Source organism: Anolis sagrei, chromosome 4 (genome assembly GCF_037176765.1).
Source record: "Anolis sagrei isolate rAnoSag1 chromosome 4, rAnoSag1.mat, whole genome shotgun sequence".
In the NCBI taxonomy this organism is placed as follows: Eukaryota; Metazoa; Chordata; class Lepidosauria; order Squamata; family Dactyloidae; genus Anolis; species Anolis sagrei.
Genome location: NC_090024.1, coordinates 42,712,277 through 42,731,440, shown reverse-complemented (window position 1 = coordinate 42,731,440; position 19,164 = coordinate 42,712,277). Strand labels below are relative to the sequence as shown.

At 36.9% G+C, this 19,164-nt stretch overlaps 1 protein-coding gene across 1 annotated transcript in view; it reads left to right on the top strand.

The window, feature by feature from the left end:
• The window catches only part of RDH10 (retinol dehydrogenase 10), a 37,473-nt gene extending 19,690 nt beyond the window's left edge, over positions 1 to 17,783 (top strand). The window contains exons 3-6 of the mRNA XM_060775481.2: positions 9,790 to 9,888; positions 11,688 to 11,833; positions 13,866 to 13,997; positions 16,484 to 17,783. Of these exons, the coding sequence (XP_060631464.1) occupies positions 9,790 to 9,888; positions 11,688 to 11,833; positions 13,866 to 13,997; positions 16,484 to 16,607 (501 nt within the window). The 3' untranslated portion in view covers positions 16,608 to 17,783. The remainder of the gene's footprint in view (positions 1 to 9,789; positions 9,889 to 11,687; positions 11,834 to 13,865; positions 13,998 to 16,483) is intronic.
• Positions 17,784 to 19,164: the final 1,381 nt, after the last annotated feature.

Below are 19,164 nucleotides of genomic sequence, written 5' to 3'. Positions count from 1 at the left end.
CTTGAGAGAGAGTAATAGGCCCAAGATTCCCTTTGGCCTTCATAGTCACACAGGAATTTGACCTGGGTCTTTCCCAACCCTCTTAAGTGACAGTTGCACCAAACCTGCCTAAGAACTGACATTGAGTACATGAAACGGGACAATTTGAATAAAAGATGTCTTGATTTGTATTTCGAGGGCTTTTTTTTAGCATGATGCATCATGTTTTGCGTTCATGTATTTGAAAATTGTGAGAAATGATGTGATAGCCATGAAACTTTTTGTGCACTCCTAATGTAGTATATATGGTAGTATGATTTCATATTACAAGACTTGTTACATCAGTCAGAACTATAAGTAGCCATTGTTTTGTCTAGAGCATGCTTGATCTAGTTCATTTGGTGTATTCAGTACTTTCCATGCTCCCTGTCCCTAAAAGTGCACAGTCTAAAACAGAGCTTTCCAAACTGTGTGTTGCAACACTTTTGTGTATCGGCTGCAGTATGTAGATGTGACACACAAATGTAACAAGAAATCTTGGAGTCTATGTGAAATAAGCAATACATCATATACTGTATGTATTTAAATATAAACTAGCAGTCATCTGCCACGCGTTGCTGTGGCCCAGTCTGTGTATATGTGTTTTGTGTGTGTATATATATGTGTGTGTATATGTGTGTTTATATATGTAATGTTCATTTGTGGGATTAACATAATTCAAAAACCACTGGGCGAATTTACCGAAAATTTGGACACAATATACCTATCAGGCCAACGAGTGACCATCACTCATAAAAACATTGAAAAACCCAGCAGAATAGACTTAAAAAGCAAAAAAAAAAAAAAACCCAAAAATTTCATTACAATGCATGCACACACACCCCCCCCCCACATATATATATGCAAACACACATTTACACACATACACAAATATATAAACACACAAATACACACACAACACACATATACGCAGACTGGGCCACAGAAACGCGTGGCAGGGGATGGCTAGTATATGTGTGTGTGTGTGTGTGTGTGTGTGTGTGTGTGTGTGTGGTGGGGCGGGGGTTTGCACATGTGTTGTAATTTATTTTTTTTATTTTTTGGCTTTTTGTGTCTCTTCTGCTGTGTTTTTCAGTGTTTTATTTATGAATGATGGTCACTCATTGGCCTGGTAGGTGCATTGTGTCCAAATTTGGTGTCAATTCGTCCAGTGGTTTTTGAGTTATGTTAATCCCACAAACAAACATTACATTTTTCTTTATCTAGATGAAAGGTTTTCATGGGAAATGTTGTGTCCTCATACATTTTTTTTACAATTAATGTATGTTTCACTATTTCTTATAAGGGGCTTGGTTTAACCTCTGGTTTTCTAGTACAACCAAATTACTGTGTCGCAAAATGATGCATATCTAAAAAGCGTATCACCAACATGAGATGTTTGGAATGGTCAGGTCTAAAGCTTAATGTGAAGACAAGAAGGAAAAGAGCAGAAACAGATATGTTAGTATGTTCTGCTTGTTATTCTTATCTGTATGCACTATCAAAAGGAAAATGTGCTTGGTACCGTTTTCATTAGTTTCTAAAAGATTTCTAGGTCTCCCAAAGAAGAATGCTGCAAGTGGGTAGTACCTGTTGAAGGTGGCAACTTTGTTTGGTCAAAGATAGAGTACTGAGCAGTTATGGCTCTATTCATGTTATCTCAAATGCATGCCCCCTTCTTTTGTGTATTTTTCATTAAAAGCCAAGTATTTCATTCTGCAAAACTCAACGGAGACATGCAAAACTATAGAACAGATATCAATGAATGTGTTTTATTTGTGTCTGCAGAACAAAAGTTGGCTTTTCTTGAGCCATGACCTGGCATTCTTTTGTCATAATATTCTGAATCGTGCCTATACTAGAGACATCAAGAGTAGCTGCTATGTATTTTTCAAGGGATTTCTCTTTACTGCTGTCAAACCAGTCCAGCAAGTTCCTTTGTGCAGTCAGGATGGTAAAAAGAACTTGGTTAAGTCTCTTTCTCTTAACTGCTTCCTTAAGCAGATACTGGTGTTACCAGACAACCCTACTTTAACATTTTTCCTGACTGAATGCTGGTTTATGCCCATGTTGCACAATTTTATTATTACCACACTCACTGTTATGAACACTTGTTCCACACGTACGTTTTACTGTCTCCAGTTTTTCAAAGACGTTAACAAGCTTATGCTTCGATTTTAATTATTATACTTTGAGCTATATTTTTTCAAGTTGTTTCATTAATGTCTTTGAGAACAGAACTAAAGAATTCAAGGAAAATGAAAAAGGAGACTGTCAAATTAAGTTTGCTTTAAGTTGAAGTGTTGAGCAAGTTCCCAAAACAATAAGATCACAAGCAAATTTTGTTCAGCTTCACAGATGTGTTTCCAAAAAATAATTAGAGCATTTTTGTCTTTAAAAGGTAAGAACTTTCCTTTACTGATTGGCTTTTAATGTAGTGTAATCTTTTATAATAATACCAGAGGTTCTTATGGAGCCCCCAGTGGCACAGTGGGTTAAATCGCTGAGCTGCTGAACTTATTGACCAAAAGGTTGGCTGTTCGAATCCGGGGAGTGGGGTGAGCTTCCACTGTTAGCCCTAGCTTCTGCCAACCTAACAGTTATAAAACATGCAAATGTGAGTAGATCAATAGGTACTGCTTCAGCAGGAAGATAACAGCTGTCCATGCAGTCATGCTGGCCACATGATCTTGGAGGTGTCTATGGACAACGCCAGCTCTTCGGCTTAGAAATGGAGATGAGCACCAACCCCCAGAGTCAAACATGACTAGACTTAATGTCAAGGAGAAACTTTTACCTTTATTTTACCTTATAGATTTCTATAATAACCTGCATAGTCTTGGGATAGTGGAAAATCTTGGCATTTTCTCTCCCAGATATATAAAATCTGTTGTTCCAAGATAGCAGATACTATGGTTTAAAAACCTACTGTTTTAGAAGATAATAACAGAAATAGGACAACATGGTATATGGTGATGGTCTCAAGTATTTCATCCTCCCCATCTGGGCTTGGCCCGAAAAACTTAGCATGATGGGTAAGTTAATACAACTTGCGACATTGCATGGAAATATATCCTAACAAGGCATTCACTATACTTTCCTGTTTTTGGAATTTGAGACCACATGAGATGACCTGAACTCTTGAACAGACAGGTTTTTATATTACCATTTTATAAGTCAAATAATAATTTGTTACAGTTTTTGGCAAAAATCTAGACCTGAGCTATGATTCTCTTTGATGATTGAAAGTCCAGTTACTTGAACCAAAAGAGCAACTGGCATTTTCCTCAGTTTATGTTAAAAATAGAAATTAAGACTAGAAAAATAATGTTCCACCATTAATATATGTATAAAAAGAGAAGAATAATATTGTTGGAACAAGAATAGTGTTAAGCTGTTGGATTTAAAAAAATCAAGAAAAACTCTTGGACCTTAAAGACTAAACACTTTTATTTGCCATAAGCTTCAATGGACTGTAGCCAATGTCTTCACATGTGTCAAAAGTAAATTAATCAGAGAAGAGGCGTGAACAAAACAGTTGCATCTGCAGTAAATTTGGCTAGGCAGCTAAAAACTCATTGTATTCAGTTTGCATGCAATATTTCACAATATCTAATGCCTGTTGGTTCATCAGTAATACAAAGTACAAAATAAATATTTCCTGCCACTCCTACTATTCATCTAAGCCAGCCTACATGGCTGGCTTAGGATTTCCCCAAAACTATCCTATCAGACCAAAAGAGTCCCATAGTAGCAGAAAGAAAATTTATCTGAGTAATGGATATTATTTGATTTAAATTTTGAAACTGGGTGAGATGGTACGACGGTGGTTCTCAATCTGGGGTCCCCAGATGTTTTGGCCTTCAACTCTCAGAAATCCTAACAGCTGGTCAACTGGCTGGGATTTCTGGGAGTTATAGGCCAAAACACCTGGGGACCCACAGGTTGGGAACCACTGTTGTAGAACGTTGAGAACCAGTGGGATAAGAGGTTTGCACATTGCAGCATATTTCCCTTCACGCATGCATGCGTATGTATACATCATCTTCAAGTCGGCTTATGAATTTTATATGGTTTTATTCAAACAACTGATACTCCAAGATGATTTTGTTGGTTCCTTCCTCTAAAATTTAGCCTACAGCTCCTGGTATAATTGGTGGTCTCTCATCCAAGTACTAACCAAGTCTGACCTTGCTTTGTTTCCAAAATCAAGTGGGATCCTATTCCTTTAGGGTGTTTAGGCCCCTTCATGCATATCATCTATGGAAAATGTGGAAATTAATAGGAAATGCCAACTTTGTAAATTATGATTCTAAGTTGCTAGCCTGCAATTTGTTTGCCTTCACATACTTAACCAGACTGTACGAAAGGTTCTCTGCCTAAGTCTTTCAGTGCGATGGTAAGCAAGTGAATTGTTATCTATAAGCTAGTTTCTCAAATACAGAGAAATTATTAACACTTATCTTTGTGGGAGGCCCTTTGTCCTGTTCCGTCACCCTTAGAGGCATGTTAAAAAGAGTTGTCTTAGTGGTTGGTCCTCTACTGTAGATCTCCCTTCTGATGGTAGGCATAGATATTGGCATCCAAGCAGGTGCTTGCTTACTGAGGAAACAGTGGATTTTATCAGGTGGATATTATATTTTTGCATTGATATATTGATGCATTGCTTTTAATTAAGTTGTGTTTTAACAATATAATCTGTTTAAATTATTGCTGTCTAATAACCTTCCATGTTTATGGTTTTATTGCCACTTAAGTTAGCCTTGTTGTGAGCTACCTTGAGTGCCATGTTTAGGAGAAAATAAGACATAATTCATCATTATAGCACTTTCAACCCATGTGTCCCATTCACATTGTCGCTTGCCCAGCCAGAGTGCATAGTAAATAAGTGTGGCATGATGCTGCTTTAAAGCATACGTTTTAACCAAAGCTGGCGGTGAGGAACAGAAGAGGAAAGATATTCATGCAGTACGTGAACATTGACAATTACTCCTTCTTCTGGTTTTAAAAGAACTAGATATCAATGTACAATATTGGTGATGGAGATAGTGACATAGAATGTTTGCACAATGTAAATTCTAAGTGTAAACTTTTGGAGTTTAAATGATACTTGGTATTTAAGGGATACTAGATCATCCTAGGAAGAAACCCTCAAAACATTCACGTTTTCAGCACCCTGAAGGCACCTGGAGCAAATGAGGTTAATTCTGTTGTATTAGTAATCTTATTGCTAATCAGTGGTGGAGGCAAGAATGGGGGAAAACTGTTAATCTCCTGGCATCCACCAGATTGCCCTCTAAAACCCCTCTTTTGTATGGTACTCAAAGACCTGGTTTAATCATTTCCACACCTGCAAGAAAGAGTGAAAATTGTTAAAGGAAAACTGTTCTGACATCTTTGATTTGAAAATGCAAACATGCCAAAAGAATGGAAAGAAATGGAATCGATTTAGTCTCTTTGTACAATTGGAAAGTTTAGATTATTGAAACTGTCTATTAACTAATTAACAGATTTGTACAGCAGTGATTTAAATTAAGTAAAAATGGCTGATTGTGTCAAAAGTTCTGTGATTCCAAAAGCAGCATTCGAACAACAATAACAGAGCTCCTTCATTTTAGAATTTCACAAGCATTAGTTTGAAAAGGGGTATTTTTCATGGAGTATCAGCTTAAGAATGAACCGTATTTCTGGCCTACAGATGCAGTAGATTTGGCAGAAGTACAGTTCTAGCACGTTGTCACTTCCTGCAAACACATGGCAGCTGCAAAGTGACTGCTATAAAGTAATTATCGATGTCTTCATCTTTCCAATGGATTTCTGCAGGTGGAATTCCTGCAGAGTCCATGGAGGGTTATTCAGGTGTTACAGGATGAGATTAGGAGCTGTGTCTGTGGAGACTTATTTTAGTTTGTTTCTGGCCCAGCAGCCCTGTTGCAATGTAAAAACACTGACATTTCTCATATAAATAGTTGGAAACGTCAAATGATTGTTGAAAAATTGTGAAAGCAGCTGTCAAGATGCATATTTAAAGTAATACACTTGACCAGTAACACCAGTTTTTTGTCTGTGTGGTGTTGTATTGCAATTAATGTTGGACTAAAACTAGAGAGATCCAGATTCAAATCCCCACTCTGCCGTTGAGATTATAACATGGTTTTGGACTAGTTATAGTCTCATAACTTTATCTATTTCACAAGGTGTTCATAAGTTATAAAGTAAGGAAAGGAGAGAGATGCAGCCATATGCAATGTTCAAAGCTTCTTGGTGGAAAGGCAGTTAATTCTGATAAATTGCTTCTTTACATCTGATCATGTTCAATACCAAGTACCCCCTTGTAAAAACATGGATAGAAAGTGGAACAGAATTCTCCTGACCCTGGTTTAGATTTGTTAGCTGATTGTTGTGTTGGGTTCATTTGTTAGCAACTACCTTGGTTCATGGCAGGATTCCTAAGAGGGATACAGTACAACAGTCTTACCTTTAGGACCCACCCACATCCAATATGTTTGCTCTAGGAATTATGTGAGACTCCAAGGTAACTTGTAGTAGAAGTCATTCATTTCAATAAGGCTCACTATTATCCACAGTTTCCTGTTTCTGCAGAAAATTCAGTAATTTACCCATCATTGGCTAGAGGGGGGTCATATTGCATTATGTGGGTAATCAATCCTCATAATACAATATGAGGGGGAGAAGGACTAGCATACCCTAAACCAACTCTATCGGAACTCTGGTTAACTTCTTTGTATTCAGTGGCTGCAACAATACATTTTAAGTACAACTAAGGTAGGCTCTTTTATGTATTTTAATTGTTTGATCTTTCAGTGTATATGTTAATGTCAATTACGTTATTAGAGTAATTATGTTTAATTTGAATAGTTGTATTTTCCTTTATTTTAATGTTAATTTATCTCTTTGTTATAAGTTCGCTGATGTCATTTTATATTATTTTGTATTTGTTTGATGTGTTTGAATTTGATTATGGCATTGAACATTTGCCTTTTTGTGTGTAAATCAACCTCAGTCTCTTTGGGAAGAGAGAGCGGTCTATAAATAAAGTTATTATTATTATTATTATCATCATCATCATCATCATCATCGTTAGGAAATTCTTATTAAAATACAGGTATGAAATCTAGCTCTCAAAAGTTTTTAAAATAGGCCTTCTGATTGCTGATCACAAGGTGTTACGCTTTCCTTTTGCTTTCCTTTAGTAATTTGCACGTTCTCTTCTGTAGTGAGATGGCACAAGCTCTCCTTACAAAACAAAGATGCTCATTTGTAAACCCTAGTCCAAAGGCATTGGAGAGTGGGGTGGGGAGAGTATAAGATGCCTAAAGAAAAAAGGCTTTACTAAAGCCCCGGGTAACCGAAGTTGCCATTAAGGACAGTCCTCAATTTGCAGTCCAAGGCTAGTGCAAAGGCAACTAGAGAATGCAAGGATTTGGAGGTCTCCCACTAATACAGCAGACCATGTCCAGGTCATATTTTCCCCACTATGATGAGATGTATCACATTTAAAACAATATATTACATGTTTTACATATCTGTAGTTAAAAAAATTAATTTATACATTTGCATTTTGCATAATATTAAAATCATATGTTCTCTCTCCCTCTCTCAAGCATCAGCCTGCTTTTCTTCTATTCCTTCTAGGAACAGAAGGTTTTAAAGTGCTGTCTCCCTATGTGTCAACATGTGGGGGATGCTATCTGAGATCAGAATCTATACTGTTGGTTCTTAAGCTCTTCTCATTTGAAAACATAGCCCCTATTTAAACTCCTTTTCCAAATAAGGATATAGAATTGTGCAATCTAAAGTGTCAAGATATGACACAATCGTGAAATCAATGGGATTGTTCATTGGTTCTCTACAGCAGTAAAAGCAGCTTGGATACTACTCGTCAAGAGCCAGTTACTGTTACAAAATGGATGTAAGGTCATTGCTTAAAGAATCCTTTGTCCTTGAAGGCTGCAAGGCTGCTAATGTATGCAGTGGTCTTGACGTCAGTACAGCAAATGCATGCAAACGTATATTTAAGAATGGTTAGGCACCTTGGTTTTTAGAAATAGTCCTATATTTAATTTAAACACAAATATCATAATTGTGGTTCAACTATAGACGATTTTTGCAGTTTAGCTGATCTACAAAAGCTTTACCATATAGGTAGAGATTCTTGTTGCCCCTGTTGTTTTCCAGCTCCCATCAACCCAGTGTCCATGGATCATGGAATATAGAGTTTATAATACTGGATGTTATAGAACAGTAATAAGGAAAGTGGAAGTGGGATTAATACTTAGATCTTAAGACATGTCTACTCTGATAACACAATCCAGAAAAGGTATTTATAATATTGCAGGCTAAAATCAGTATTGTTCTGTTGGAGAAAGATGAGAGATAAGGACTGGATAGTAGTTAATTAAAAAGCCACAAAGATATCTCTTGGATTCCTTTTAACCTGAATACACAGAGCAAGCTAATCAAGGAAGTATAAAACAGGTCAAATACTTGTGTTCCACTTCAGATATGGAGTGGGGTCGGACCATGGAAGTAAATGGAGCTTTGCATTCCAAATAGTTGGCCTCTTTCTGACTGGTTTGTTTTTCTTGCTCAACAAACATGAAACTCTAAAGGGAAAAATCTAAAACTTTTGGGTTCCATTCTGGTTTGTTGGGAGAGAACCCAATCAGAGTGGCGGCTATGCTTGGTTTTGCATGTCATAAAAGTCATGGAGCAAAGCTTTAAAACATTTTTTACTTTCTAAAACTGATTCTACAGCCAGCTGCCCATCAATACATTGCTTATTCATTACAAGTCAGCGTTTCCACAGAATCCTAATTCATCATGCCATATAACCAGAGCCCTTGGCTTTCAGGTCAAAATTAACTGCTGAGATACCAACTAACAAAAGAAAAAGTGAAATAAGCTCCACTTCTTGTTACTGTGGTTTTACTTAAATGAAATGGAGCTAGCTACAGGGTACATATCACGCTCCTGCTGAAGTAGCTCCATTGACTTCTGATAAGTTTCTGGGCTCAATTCAAGGTGCAGGTTATTACCTATAAAGCCCTATATACTCTTCGGGTCCAACCTATCTTCATGACCGCATCTCTTTCTATGAACTGGCAAGGACTCTGAGATCGACTGGGGAGGCCCTTCTCTCAGTCCCACCGCCATCCCAGGTGTGGTTGGTGGGGACGAGTGCCTTCTCGGTGGTGAACCCCCCCCCCCAGCTCTGAAATACCCTCCCAAAAGAGATTAGATTAGCCTCTACCCTTGAATTCTTCCATTCCAACCTGAAAACATGGATGTTGAAACAGGCTTTTGACCTCAAGTAGGCTGAATGAGCCCATATGAAGTTGACACTTGGCACTTTGTGAACTAATGGCTGCTAATTTTATCTATTGTTTTAAAATTGCATCATTTTAATTTCATGCTATATGTGTTGACAGGTTATTGTTATAATTTTATGTGACGTGTACAATACTTATGTACTGTTTTTACCTGTTGTATGTTGTGTATGCACCCTGGAGTACCTTTGTAAGCGTCTCTTCAGGGAGATGGTGGTGGGATATAAATAAATATTATTATTATTATTAGTTTATTAAATCTGTAGAATTAAGCAATTTCGAGCTGAGTCAACTTAGGTCTCTAATCTGAGAACTAATCTAATGCATAATGTCTTTTGCAGTTTTGGATTTTGCATAACAGAGAGTTGGACTAAGGAATGATTGACATTTAAATAACTTTCTCTCCTACTCTTCTTTGCAGACCACTAAAGCATTCCTTCCCAAAATGTTGGAACTGAATCATGGGCACATCGTTACTGTTGCAAGTTCCCTCGGCCTCTTCAGTACTGCTGGAGTGGAGGTTCGCTATTTTTATTTAATATTTTATTATTTATTATAGATAGATATAGAAATAGATATACTGTGTTTCTCCCAAATGGAGTCCAGGACAGCTTCTTAAAACTGTTACTCAGTGTCAAAGAGGAATTCACAACTGAAAGACAACTGCTTTAGTTTCCATTTCCAGTCATTTAAATTTTTTGACTACTTAACGTATCCATTGGCCACTTATTTTTAATCTTTTAAAAATCGTTACTACAAAGCTAATTGCGGAAAGAATGAGAATAAACCATCTTTCTTACCAGCAACATGAAATATGAAATCATCTGCACTTTCATCATATCAAAAAAATATGATATGGGTATAGTACTGATTGAAAAATACTGTGTAACATGACAGCATTCTTGTTTCAAGAGGAAAATAGAAGTGTATTTCAAATGTAGTCCTGTGTTTCCAAAACAGCATAACTCATTAATTATCTTCCATGTCTTAACCAAACCAGAGCTCCTTTTAGAGCACTTTTCAGTGTTGCAATGTCATCCAGTTCATGGTAGGGACTTTTATATCAAGGAGGATCTTTCGTCCATATGTTGTCCATATGTTGTACATGTGTACTTATTTGTATCAACCGTAGTTTTGAATGCTGCTTCATTTCTGCTTGTCAGGAAGGGATAATTGAGCAGGGAATTCTTTGTGTTTCTAATAGCTTTTTGTCTTGAGTTTTTGTCCCTAATCGCTCTTTGTCTTCCTGGACTTATTTGACATTGCCAACAGCAATTCATTAGTCAACAGTTCCGATTGTCTCCCTAAGTTGGCCATTCTTCTCAGGCCGGCTGTATAGAACACAAGCCATTAGTGAGCAAACTTGACAAACTCAGCCAGAATTGGTTTAGGCTACAACTAGAATTGGTTTGGGTTGTATATCCATGGCAGGTAATTAAACTGACATGAGGCAATGGTAAGTTCATTCTAGTAGTTCCTTGCCCATTCGTTGCTCCTGGGTCCCTTTTCTTCTTCTTCGCCTCTACCCAAACCTGAAATATCAGGAAGTAGAATGAAGAACTATATCCACTTACTTGTTTAATGTATTATTGTGAAAGCCGCCAGAGTAGCTGTCATTTCTTCTCATGTCACGACAGAAGTGAGGTTGTTTAGCATTCACATGTATAAGTCTTACATAGGGCTTAAGCCTACACATGAAAAGACATGGACGTCTCTTATTACAGTAGCTATGGTAAGTTCAGAGGTATATTTCTCAGTTCATGAAGCAAATATATGCATAGGTTTATGCCCACATTGTTCCTCCTCCTCCTCCTTTCATGGCCCACTGCCTCTGAAGGCTTCTCAGATATTAATTGAATCATTTTCTTGTCAAATGTGGAAACCATGGTTACAAGGACTGGAATGCATCAGAATCTTGAACCAACTTCAGACTGTAGTTTAAGAAACTTCTTTGTTCCAAATCAGCTCTGAATCATTTTTTTAAAGTTAAGAATATTTCTGTCAGCGGCTATTTCCCCACACTGTTGTGTGTAAATTATTGAATGCATTTTTATTCATCTTAAGATAGAATTCAAAGAAATAAAGTATTTTGGAAGGATCTGACTGTCTGATTGATGATCTGTTTCTTTGAGTTACAGCATGAAATGTAGAAAGATTTCTAAACCAAGCCATGTAACGATATGAATTGCATGTCAACAGTTTTTGATGTGGCTTTGTTTAGAAATACTACATTTGAGAACACAGAAGAATGGCTTCAGACTTGATCACTTTTTAATCTAGCTTCATATTGTCAAATTGCTTTGTCTGTTTTCACTCTAGGATTATTGTGCAAGTAAATTTGGAGCTGTGGGTTTTCATGAATCTCTCAGCCATGAACTGAAAGCAGCTGAAAAAGATGGTATTAAAACAACATTGGTGTGTCCTTACCTTGTAGACACAGGAATGTTCAGGGGCTGCAGAATCCGGTGAGTAGGCAAGCTTGCTTTCTCTATTCGCCAGTATTAACTCAGAAAAAAACAATAATTTCCAGACTCCTGTTGGGTAGTTACATAACCTAGAGATACGCACTTGTCCATTTCATATTGATCATCTCTAACTACTCCCAAGTTTGTGCAAGTCCCACTCACCCATCCCATACATGAGTCATCTCTGGCATGAGAGGGAATGGCAATAGGGACCCTGCTACTGCTTGTCACATCAGCGATCTCTCACTGGAGAGGATGGGAACATCATTTAGCTGTTTACCAATTCTCACTGATTCTCAGTGATCTGGGATTGGGATTATGGGAACTAAAATGGAGTCCATAACTATGGTGATATGTATGTATGTATAGATGGATTCATTGGAATTATATCCTGCTTTTCTCCCCAACTAAGATTCAATAATTTAAAAGAGATAATAATAATGATAATAATAATAATAATAATAATAATAATTTATTTTTAACCCGTCCTATCTCCCTGAGGGGACTCAGGGCGGCTTTCAGTAAAAACCACAGTGAATCCAACTAAAAGATAAAGAGAGGAGGGAGTCAAGTGGAACTCTTATGGAAGAGCCACAGAGAAGGCTTTCTCTCAAGTTCTTATAAAGCCCTATAATGCAGATTTTAATGCTCACATTGGCATATATCAGTGGTTCTCAACCTGTTGGTCCGAAGATGTTTTGGCCTTCAACTCCCAGAAATCCCAGCTAGTTTACCAGCTGTTGCGATTTCTGGGAGTTGAAGGCCAAAACATCTGGTGACCCACAGGTTGAGAACCACTGGCATATTTGAAGAGAACGATTCTTTCAGGGAGTCTTGACCAAATCCAAATATGGCTTAAAAGTTCAAAACCCATAGTTTAACTTTTACCTGGAAATGGACTTATGCAGTTGTTACAACAAATGAGTCATTTGATCCAGTGACCAGTCAGCACCCTGGCTGCCATATTTTGGATGCACTAAAATTTCAAAACACTTTTTAAAGAGAGTTCCATGTAGTGTACATTACTATAGTCAGAACAGGGTGTAATGAAGCATGTGTTGCTGTAGCCGAATTTGATTTCTCAAGGAACAGGTGCTGGCACACTAGTTTTAACTTTGTAGATGTACTCCTGGCCACAGCCAAAACCTGGGCATCAGAACTCAGACCCACTTATGGAAGAACATCCAAGTTGCAAGCCTGAGATTTCAGGAGTGTAACCCCATCCAGTATAGACAGAATCCCTATTTTCTGATTTGCCAGACAAGACAAAGAGAACAGTTTTGTCTTGTCTGGATTACATTTCATTTTTTTCAGCCTCATCCAGTCCATTACTGACAGCAGATACTGATTTAGTTAAGCTTTCTTGGATTTGGGTGGAAAGGAGAGATAACTTACACATTTCTAACTCTCAATAGGATTATGGCCAATAAGTAGCATACAAAATGATTTTAAAGCAGAATCTCTTTGATTTGTTGGAATAAGCAATCTATTCATTTACAAACACAATTGTAATACACACCTTATTCATTCAGTGTAGAAGTTCAAATATCTTTAAAGCCAAACTGCAAGTGTTGGTTAGTGATTTCTTGCTTTATGAATACAAAGTGAATGCCTCTTTCACTTGATGCATTTATTTATACATTACTCTGAGATAATTGGATGTTTTAGGCAACAATTCCCATATTTACTACCATTGGATATCTGGGAGTTGAAATCTAAAATATCTGGTAGACCAAAAGTTCATTGCCCCACATAATAGTGCCCTCCTTTTTAAAATAATGTATATATATTCTGTGTTGTGTTTAGTTCTTTTAAAAAAACTGTATTCTTTTTGATGGTTGTATTAAGCATTCACAAGTGGAAAGATGATTTTAAAATACATTAAATAAAGTAAGTCCCATTGATATCAATTAGACAGCTCATCTGTGTATATATGTCCCTTTGAAATCAAGGGAACATGAATGCTTTTAACTTGAGCTTGAATTTTTCTGTAAGCTTTTTTTTCCTAAAATGCAATTTACTATTTTTTCAGAAAAGAAATTGAGCCATTCCTTCCACCTCTGAAACCAGATTACTGTGTAAAGCAAGCTATGAGAGCTATACTGACAGACCAGCCTATGATTTGCACACCTCGTCTGATGTACATGGTCACTTTCATGAAAAGGTAATTATTTAAGAAATCTTACTTAATATTTCAGACATTCTTCCACAGAAAAATGGGCAGACATATTCACAGGTGGGTTATTCTGTTATTGTGTTGATATTTCCCAAGTCAGTTAGCAGTATTGGATAACATAAACAGATAGTACTAGTAGGGGCTTTATAGTACAGTATATTCTGGCGTATAAGACTACTTTTTAACCCAAGAAAATCTTCTCAAAAGTCAGGGGTCGTCTTATACGCGGGTGTAGTCTTATGCATGGGAGTTGTCTTAACTCTATATTTTAACTGGAAAAGTTGGGGGTCGTCTTATACGCCCAGTCGTCTTATATGCCAGAATATACGGTAACTAAGAACTTGTGTAGTAGAAAACCTCAGACCTACATGTGGCTTGCTGTACTCTTGTTCCTGAATTACAAACAGGGTCAACACTATGTTACAGATACAGCAGGAGCAATCCTACACACTTAGTCTAACCTGATATGAATGTGCTGCAACATAGTATTGTGTGCTCTGGCTGGCAATACCATGGGTTTCCATGCTATTGGTTAGAGATCTTTCTTGCTACCTGATTCATCCATCTAGTAATGATACGGATTGAAATTGGGTCCTTCAGTTGTCAAATTGTGCTAGCACACTAACAGTATTAAATTGTTATTGTGTAATCAGGAACTATCTTAACTACTTTTTCACCCTTTCGGTGATGGAGCATGAGGTACTTTTTGTTGCCAGTGTAATACCGAATAAGAAACTGTTTGGTCTATTCTTTCAGTTTGTGTAGGACAAATTCTGAAATGAGAAAACCATTTTGTCTTATGGGTGGGAAGGAGGGAATTTGTCTTCATACCCATAGGTCATAATTACAAAATTACAGACACATTTTTTTAAAGGAGTTATATTATCTTTCCAAATATATACACATACAACACAGCCATATTAAGACACATACCCGTCTCTCTCTCAGTCTTGGCTTGAAATTTCTGTAGCTCACAGAAGTGTAGAAATTTCTGTAGCTCACAGAAGTGTAGCTAGACCTATCTGGCACTCAAATTTAACCAAAAATATCTTACAAACCTTCCCTCCAATCTCCATCTTGTGAAAGTTTCCAATTGGAAGTGGAGTGGGGGGCACTATGTCTTGATTTTGGAGAGGATGGGCTATCCCCTCACTTTTACATCAGTTGTATGATCCGAACCCCAGAGAATGTGAAGGCATCATTTTTGTTTGGCAGAACTTTGCTCACAAAGTAGCCTTGGATAATTTAAGTCTTCTAGCTTTTTAATCGACTTCATAAACTTCATAAAGTCAGGGTTCTCAACCTGTGGATCCTCAGATGTTTTGGCCTTCAGCTCCCAGAAATCCTAAGAGTTGGTAATTTGACTGGGATTTCTGGGAGTTGTAGGCCAAAACACCTGAGGACCCACAAGTTGAGAACCACTGCCCTAAGTGATTCTGGGTTTTGTTCTAATTGTCTACCAAAAAAGGAAACAAATCCAACACTGAAATTAAAAAATATCAATGAGCAGATTTCTAATGGTATTACCAATCATTTTTGTATACCGAGAAATCAGTGCTTCAGCAGGTAGAAGGGTCTAGATGTGTGCCATCAAAGGCAAATGATTCCTTTTCTTTAAAGTCTTTGAAAAGTTCTTGTTTGGCAAGTCCCATCAACCTTTTCCAGCAAGCCAATAATGAGAAATGCTGGGAGTTGCAGTCCAACGGCATTGGGAGGGTGTCATACCTATGCAACACCTGTGTTAAAACATCCATGTGATGTTCCAGTGATAAGGAGGTTTTTTATTAACTGCTACAGGTTCCCACTTTTTCTAGTTCTGTTGTAGATCTAATTCTCTTCTCAGAGGCCCAGTTGGCAGGGACGTTGACCTCATTTTGGTGCCAAGTTAAAACTTGGCTCTTCACCCAAAGCTTTTGGGACCCAGTGAACCATAGCCTGGCTCTTTCCAGTGGGTTGTAGATATTTTTCTTTCCTTATGTTTTGTTCCGTTTAATAGTTTTAAGTTGTTCTATAATTGCATTAAGTTGTTTTTATTGTCTGTACCCTACCCTTAGATATCTAGATACGGGATGGTAGACAAACATTTTGATAAACAAATTAATACATCATGAGAACATTTGTGGAAGTGATATAGAGTGTAAACATCTGTTAATTAAAACCTTCTAATACTTAACCTACAACTTATAAACACATTCACACATTTATTTTTTCACTCTAAAAGTTATCTTTCATTTACTTCAGATCTTTGTATACTTGTACAAGAGAGATAATTGCTCCAACAGAAAATAGTTGAAAATATTATTTGCCTCTATAATTACTATGATTTGTTTGAGTGGTTTTTTTTTTTGTATTTTGCCTTCAAAGGAGATGGCAGTAAATGTAGCTCTGATTAGTTTTTCTGTAAAATATGTGCTTTCCCAACTGCTATCCAATATACTGTATTTATAATTTTTTTCTTTTCTTTTCCCACTCAGCATCCTTCCTTTTGAAGCAGTTGTGTGCATGTATCGGTTTTTGGGAGCAGACAAGTGTATGTACCCTTTCATCGCCCAACGAAAGCAGGCCACAAATAACAATGAAGCAAAAAATGGAATTTAATGTTTTTCAAAGGACTGTTTGTAGCATAATTATGATAAAAACATATGACAATTGTGAAATGCACTTGCATTTAGCAGATGCAATTGTTAACATTTTACTGTGGCATTCTCTTTTGATCCTATACATGTATAGTAAATGGAAAATTGCTGTTTTTACATACTGTATATAAGGTAACTAGAATTCTTTGAAACCCTGGCAAGAAAAGGAAATTTATAAACTGTAGTGGTCACCTTTCTCCTTTTGGAAGTTTGCGCAATGTACAGCGACATGTTACTCTTTTTGTGTGTGTGGTAGAGAGAAACTGTGCGAGACTTAACTCCTGAGATGCTCATTCAAGTAGATGATGGCAGCTGTGTCCACAATTGTTAATTTTCTTGTGGTATTTTTGTGAGGTAAGCATTTTAAACAAATGTGATGTAAACAGGGCTGTGTTTAAGGGTTCACTCAGCTTACACAGAACCAACAGATTTTAATGAAATTCTCCTTTGGAACAGTTGCTTATATCGAATGATAATTAATTCATAATTAATTATCTCCAGAAAAATGACTATTTTGGGAACTTTTCACAATGGTTTTATGGGGCACTTCTGAGAACCTATGACAATGCACACCCAACTATTCAGTGTCAACACAATTTGAAAGCGGATATTTACATATTTGGATGACAAAGAGTTATCTAAAGTGCAACTGCATAGGCTTTCTGGATTTTATGGTTAAAAATCCCATGCACATAAATTGTCCCCCACTTCTATGTAATGAGCTCTTGCCTAAAGTGCAAGGCACATCATGATGAGGAAAGAAACACTGTTAGTTCTTATGCCAGGTAAATTGCAGACAAAATTAATGATGAGCGCAGCTTGGACGTTGGAGTATGGAAAGAGTATGAAAACTTCTTAACTTACAAAAAGACAAAAAAACCAAACTTGTATTGCATTGTAGAACAAATGACAAAATTTTTACAATTTTTGTAAGAACAATTTTGTGCCTTGAATTTGATAATCTGTATTAGTGGACTATTGTAAAGGTGAAATTCTACCTCTATATCTAAATGTATACCACCCACTTGTAAATTTACTATAAAATGAATCCTGTGGTGACTTTTTTTAGAATGTCATGTTTAATAGTGACCAACTTTTGTGGTTATTAAAGTGAGCCACCTTCTTGCTTAAACTTCAATGACTGTGTGTTGTATCTGTTGACAAGATTCTAGGTGATCCTATTGGTTTGTGACAACGCAGCACAGAATATCAATGAATGTATGTTTTGTGGCAATGAGGCTTTGGTGTACACCAGTGGTTCCCAACTCGTGGTTCATGGACCACCAATGGTCTCCCAAGAACTAAAATGGTCTGTGGCCTCACTATTACTACACTATTGGAATGGGAGTGACTGGTCTCACAAAATTTTCTTACAGTACCAAGGCTTATTAAATATGGTTTTCTATGGGAGAGCAGATGGTGAGTACAGGATGGTATAAATTCTGTATCACAAACTAGAGCTGATGTGGTCTATCCAATGCAATTTTCTGAATCGGTCCCCAAATAACCAAACCGAATCTAACGTTGACCAAAAACTGATTCGTAACCCTTTTGGCAATAATGTTGGAGAGTGGTAAAAAAAACAAAAACGGTTGGAAACCACTGGTGTATATTTAAAACAGGTTGAAAGATGACAGTATAATGAGTTCAATGTATCTTCATAATCAAGTGAAGTTAATAGGCTATGAGTATTGGGCATTGTTCAATATATTTTATATTCCCAAGACTTTAATTAAAAAAAACTCCATTGGAACATTTAGTGTTCTGTGAGAAGTTTAGATTTGCTGTAGTGCTCTGCTCATACTGTGGGTTGATGTATCTCTATCTCAAAACAGGTTTGATGTAAAGTGCTGTAGCAAGGCTGAAATAAGACTGTCATAATAAAAGTTCCTTTAGCCTCAAAGTAGGTGATTGGAAAATAAATGCATCTGCCTTCCCATGATGGCCTTGAGTACCTTTTGGTTGGAAAGCCTGGAATAATTATTCAAATAAACAGTAGAAACCCCCTAAGGCACATTACAATAAATTAATACACTGTTTGGAGTTTTCATACCGAAATAAAAAATAGATGTAAACAAAGACTAACTATTGTGGAAAGGGATCTGGTAAGCATCTTTCAGACTGAGAGAAAGAAGTTGATAGCATAAGCTTCATAGATCTAAGTCTACTTCAGATGCAAGGAATTACCAGATAAACATGTCCAAGATGCGTTCAAAAATACTTGAACATGTTGAGCATCTGTTACCCAGATTTATGAAATAGGAAACACTGCAGAAATTTCCACATGGATGGCTGAGATTCATACACCTTTGCTTCCTGATGATTTGATGTACACAGTTTCATTCCAGAAATTGTTCAAGATATTGTATATGATTACAGTCAGGATATGTGTATAAACTGTGTATGACATGTAAATGTTTAGACTTGGGCCCCACCTTCAAGATACCTTATTACATACAAAACCTGAAATACATAACTTCTGGTCCCAAGCATACCTGTCAGTAATATTATGTTAAGTA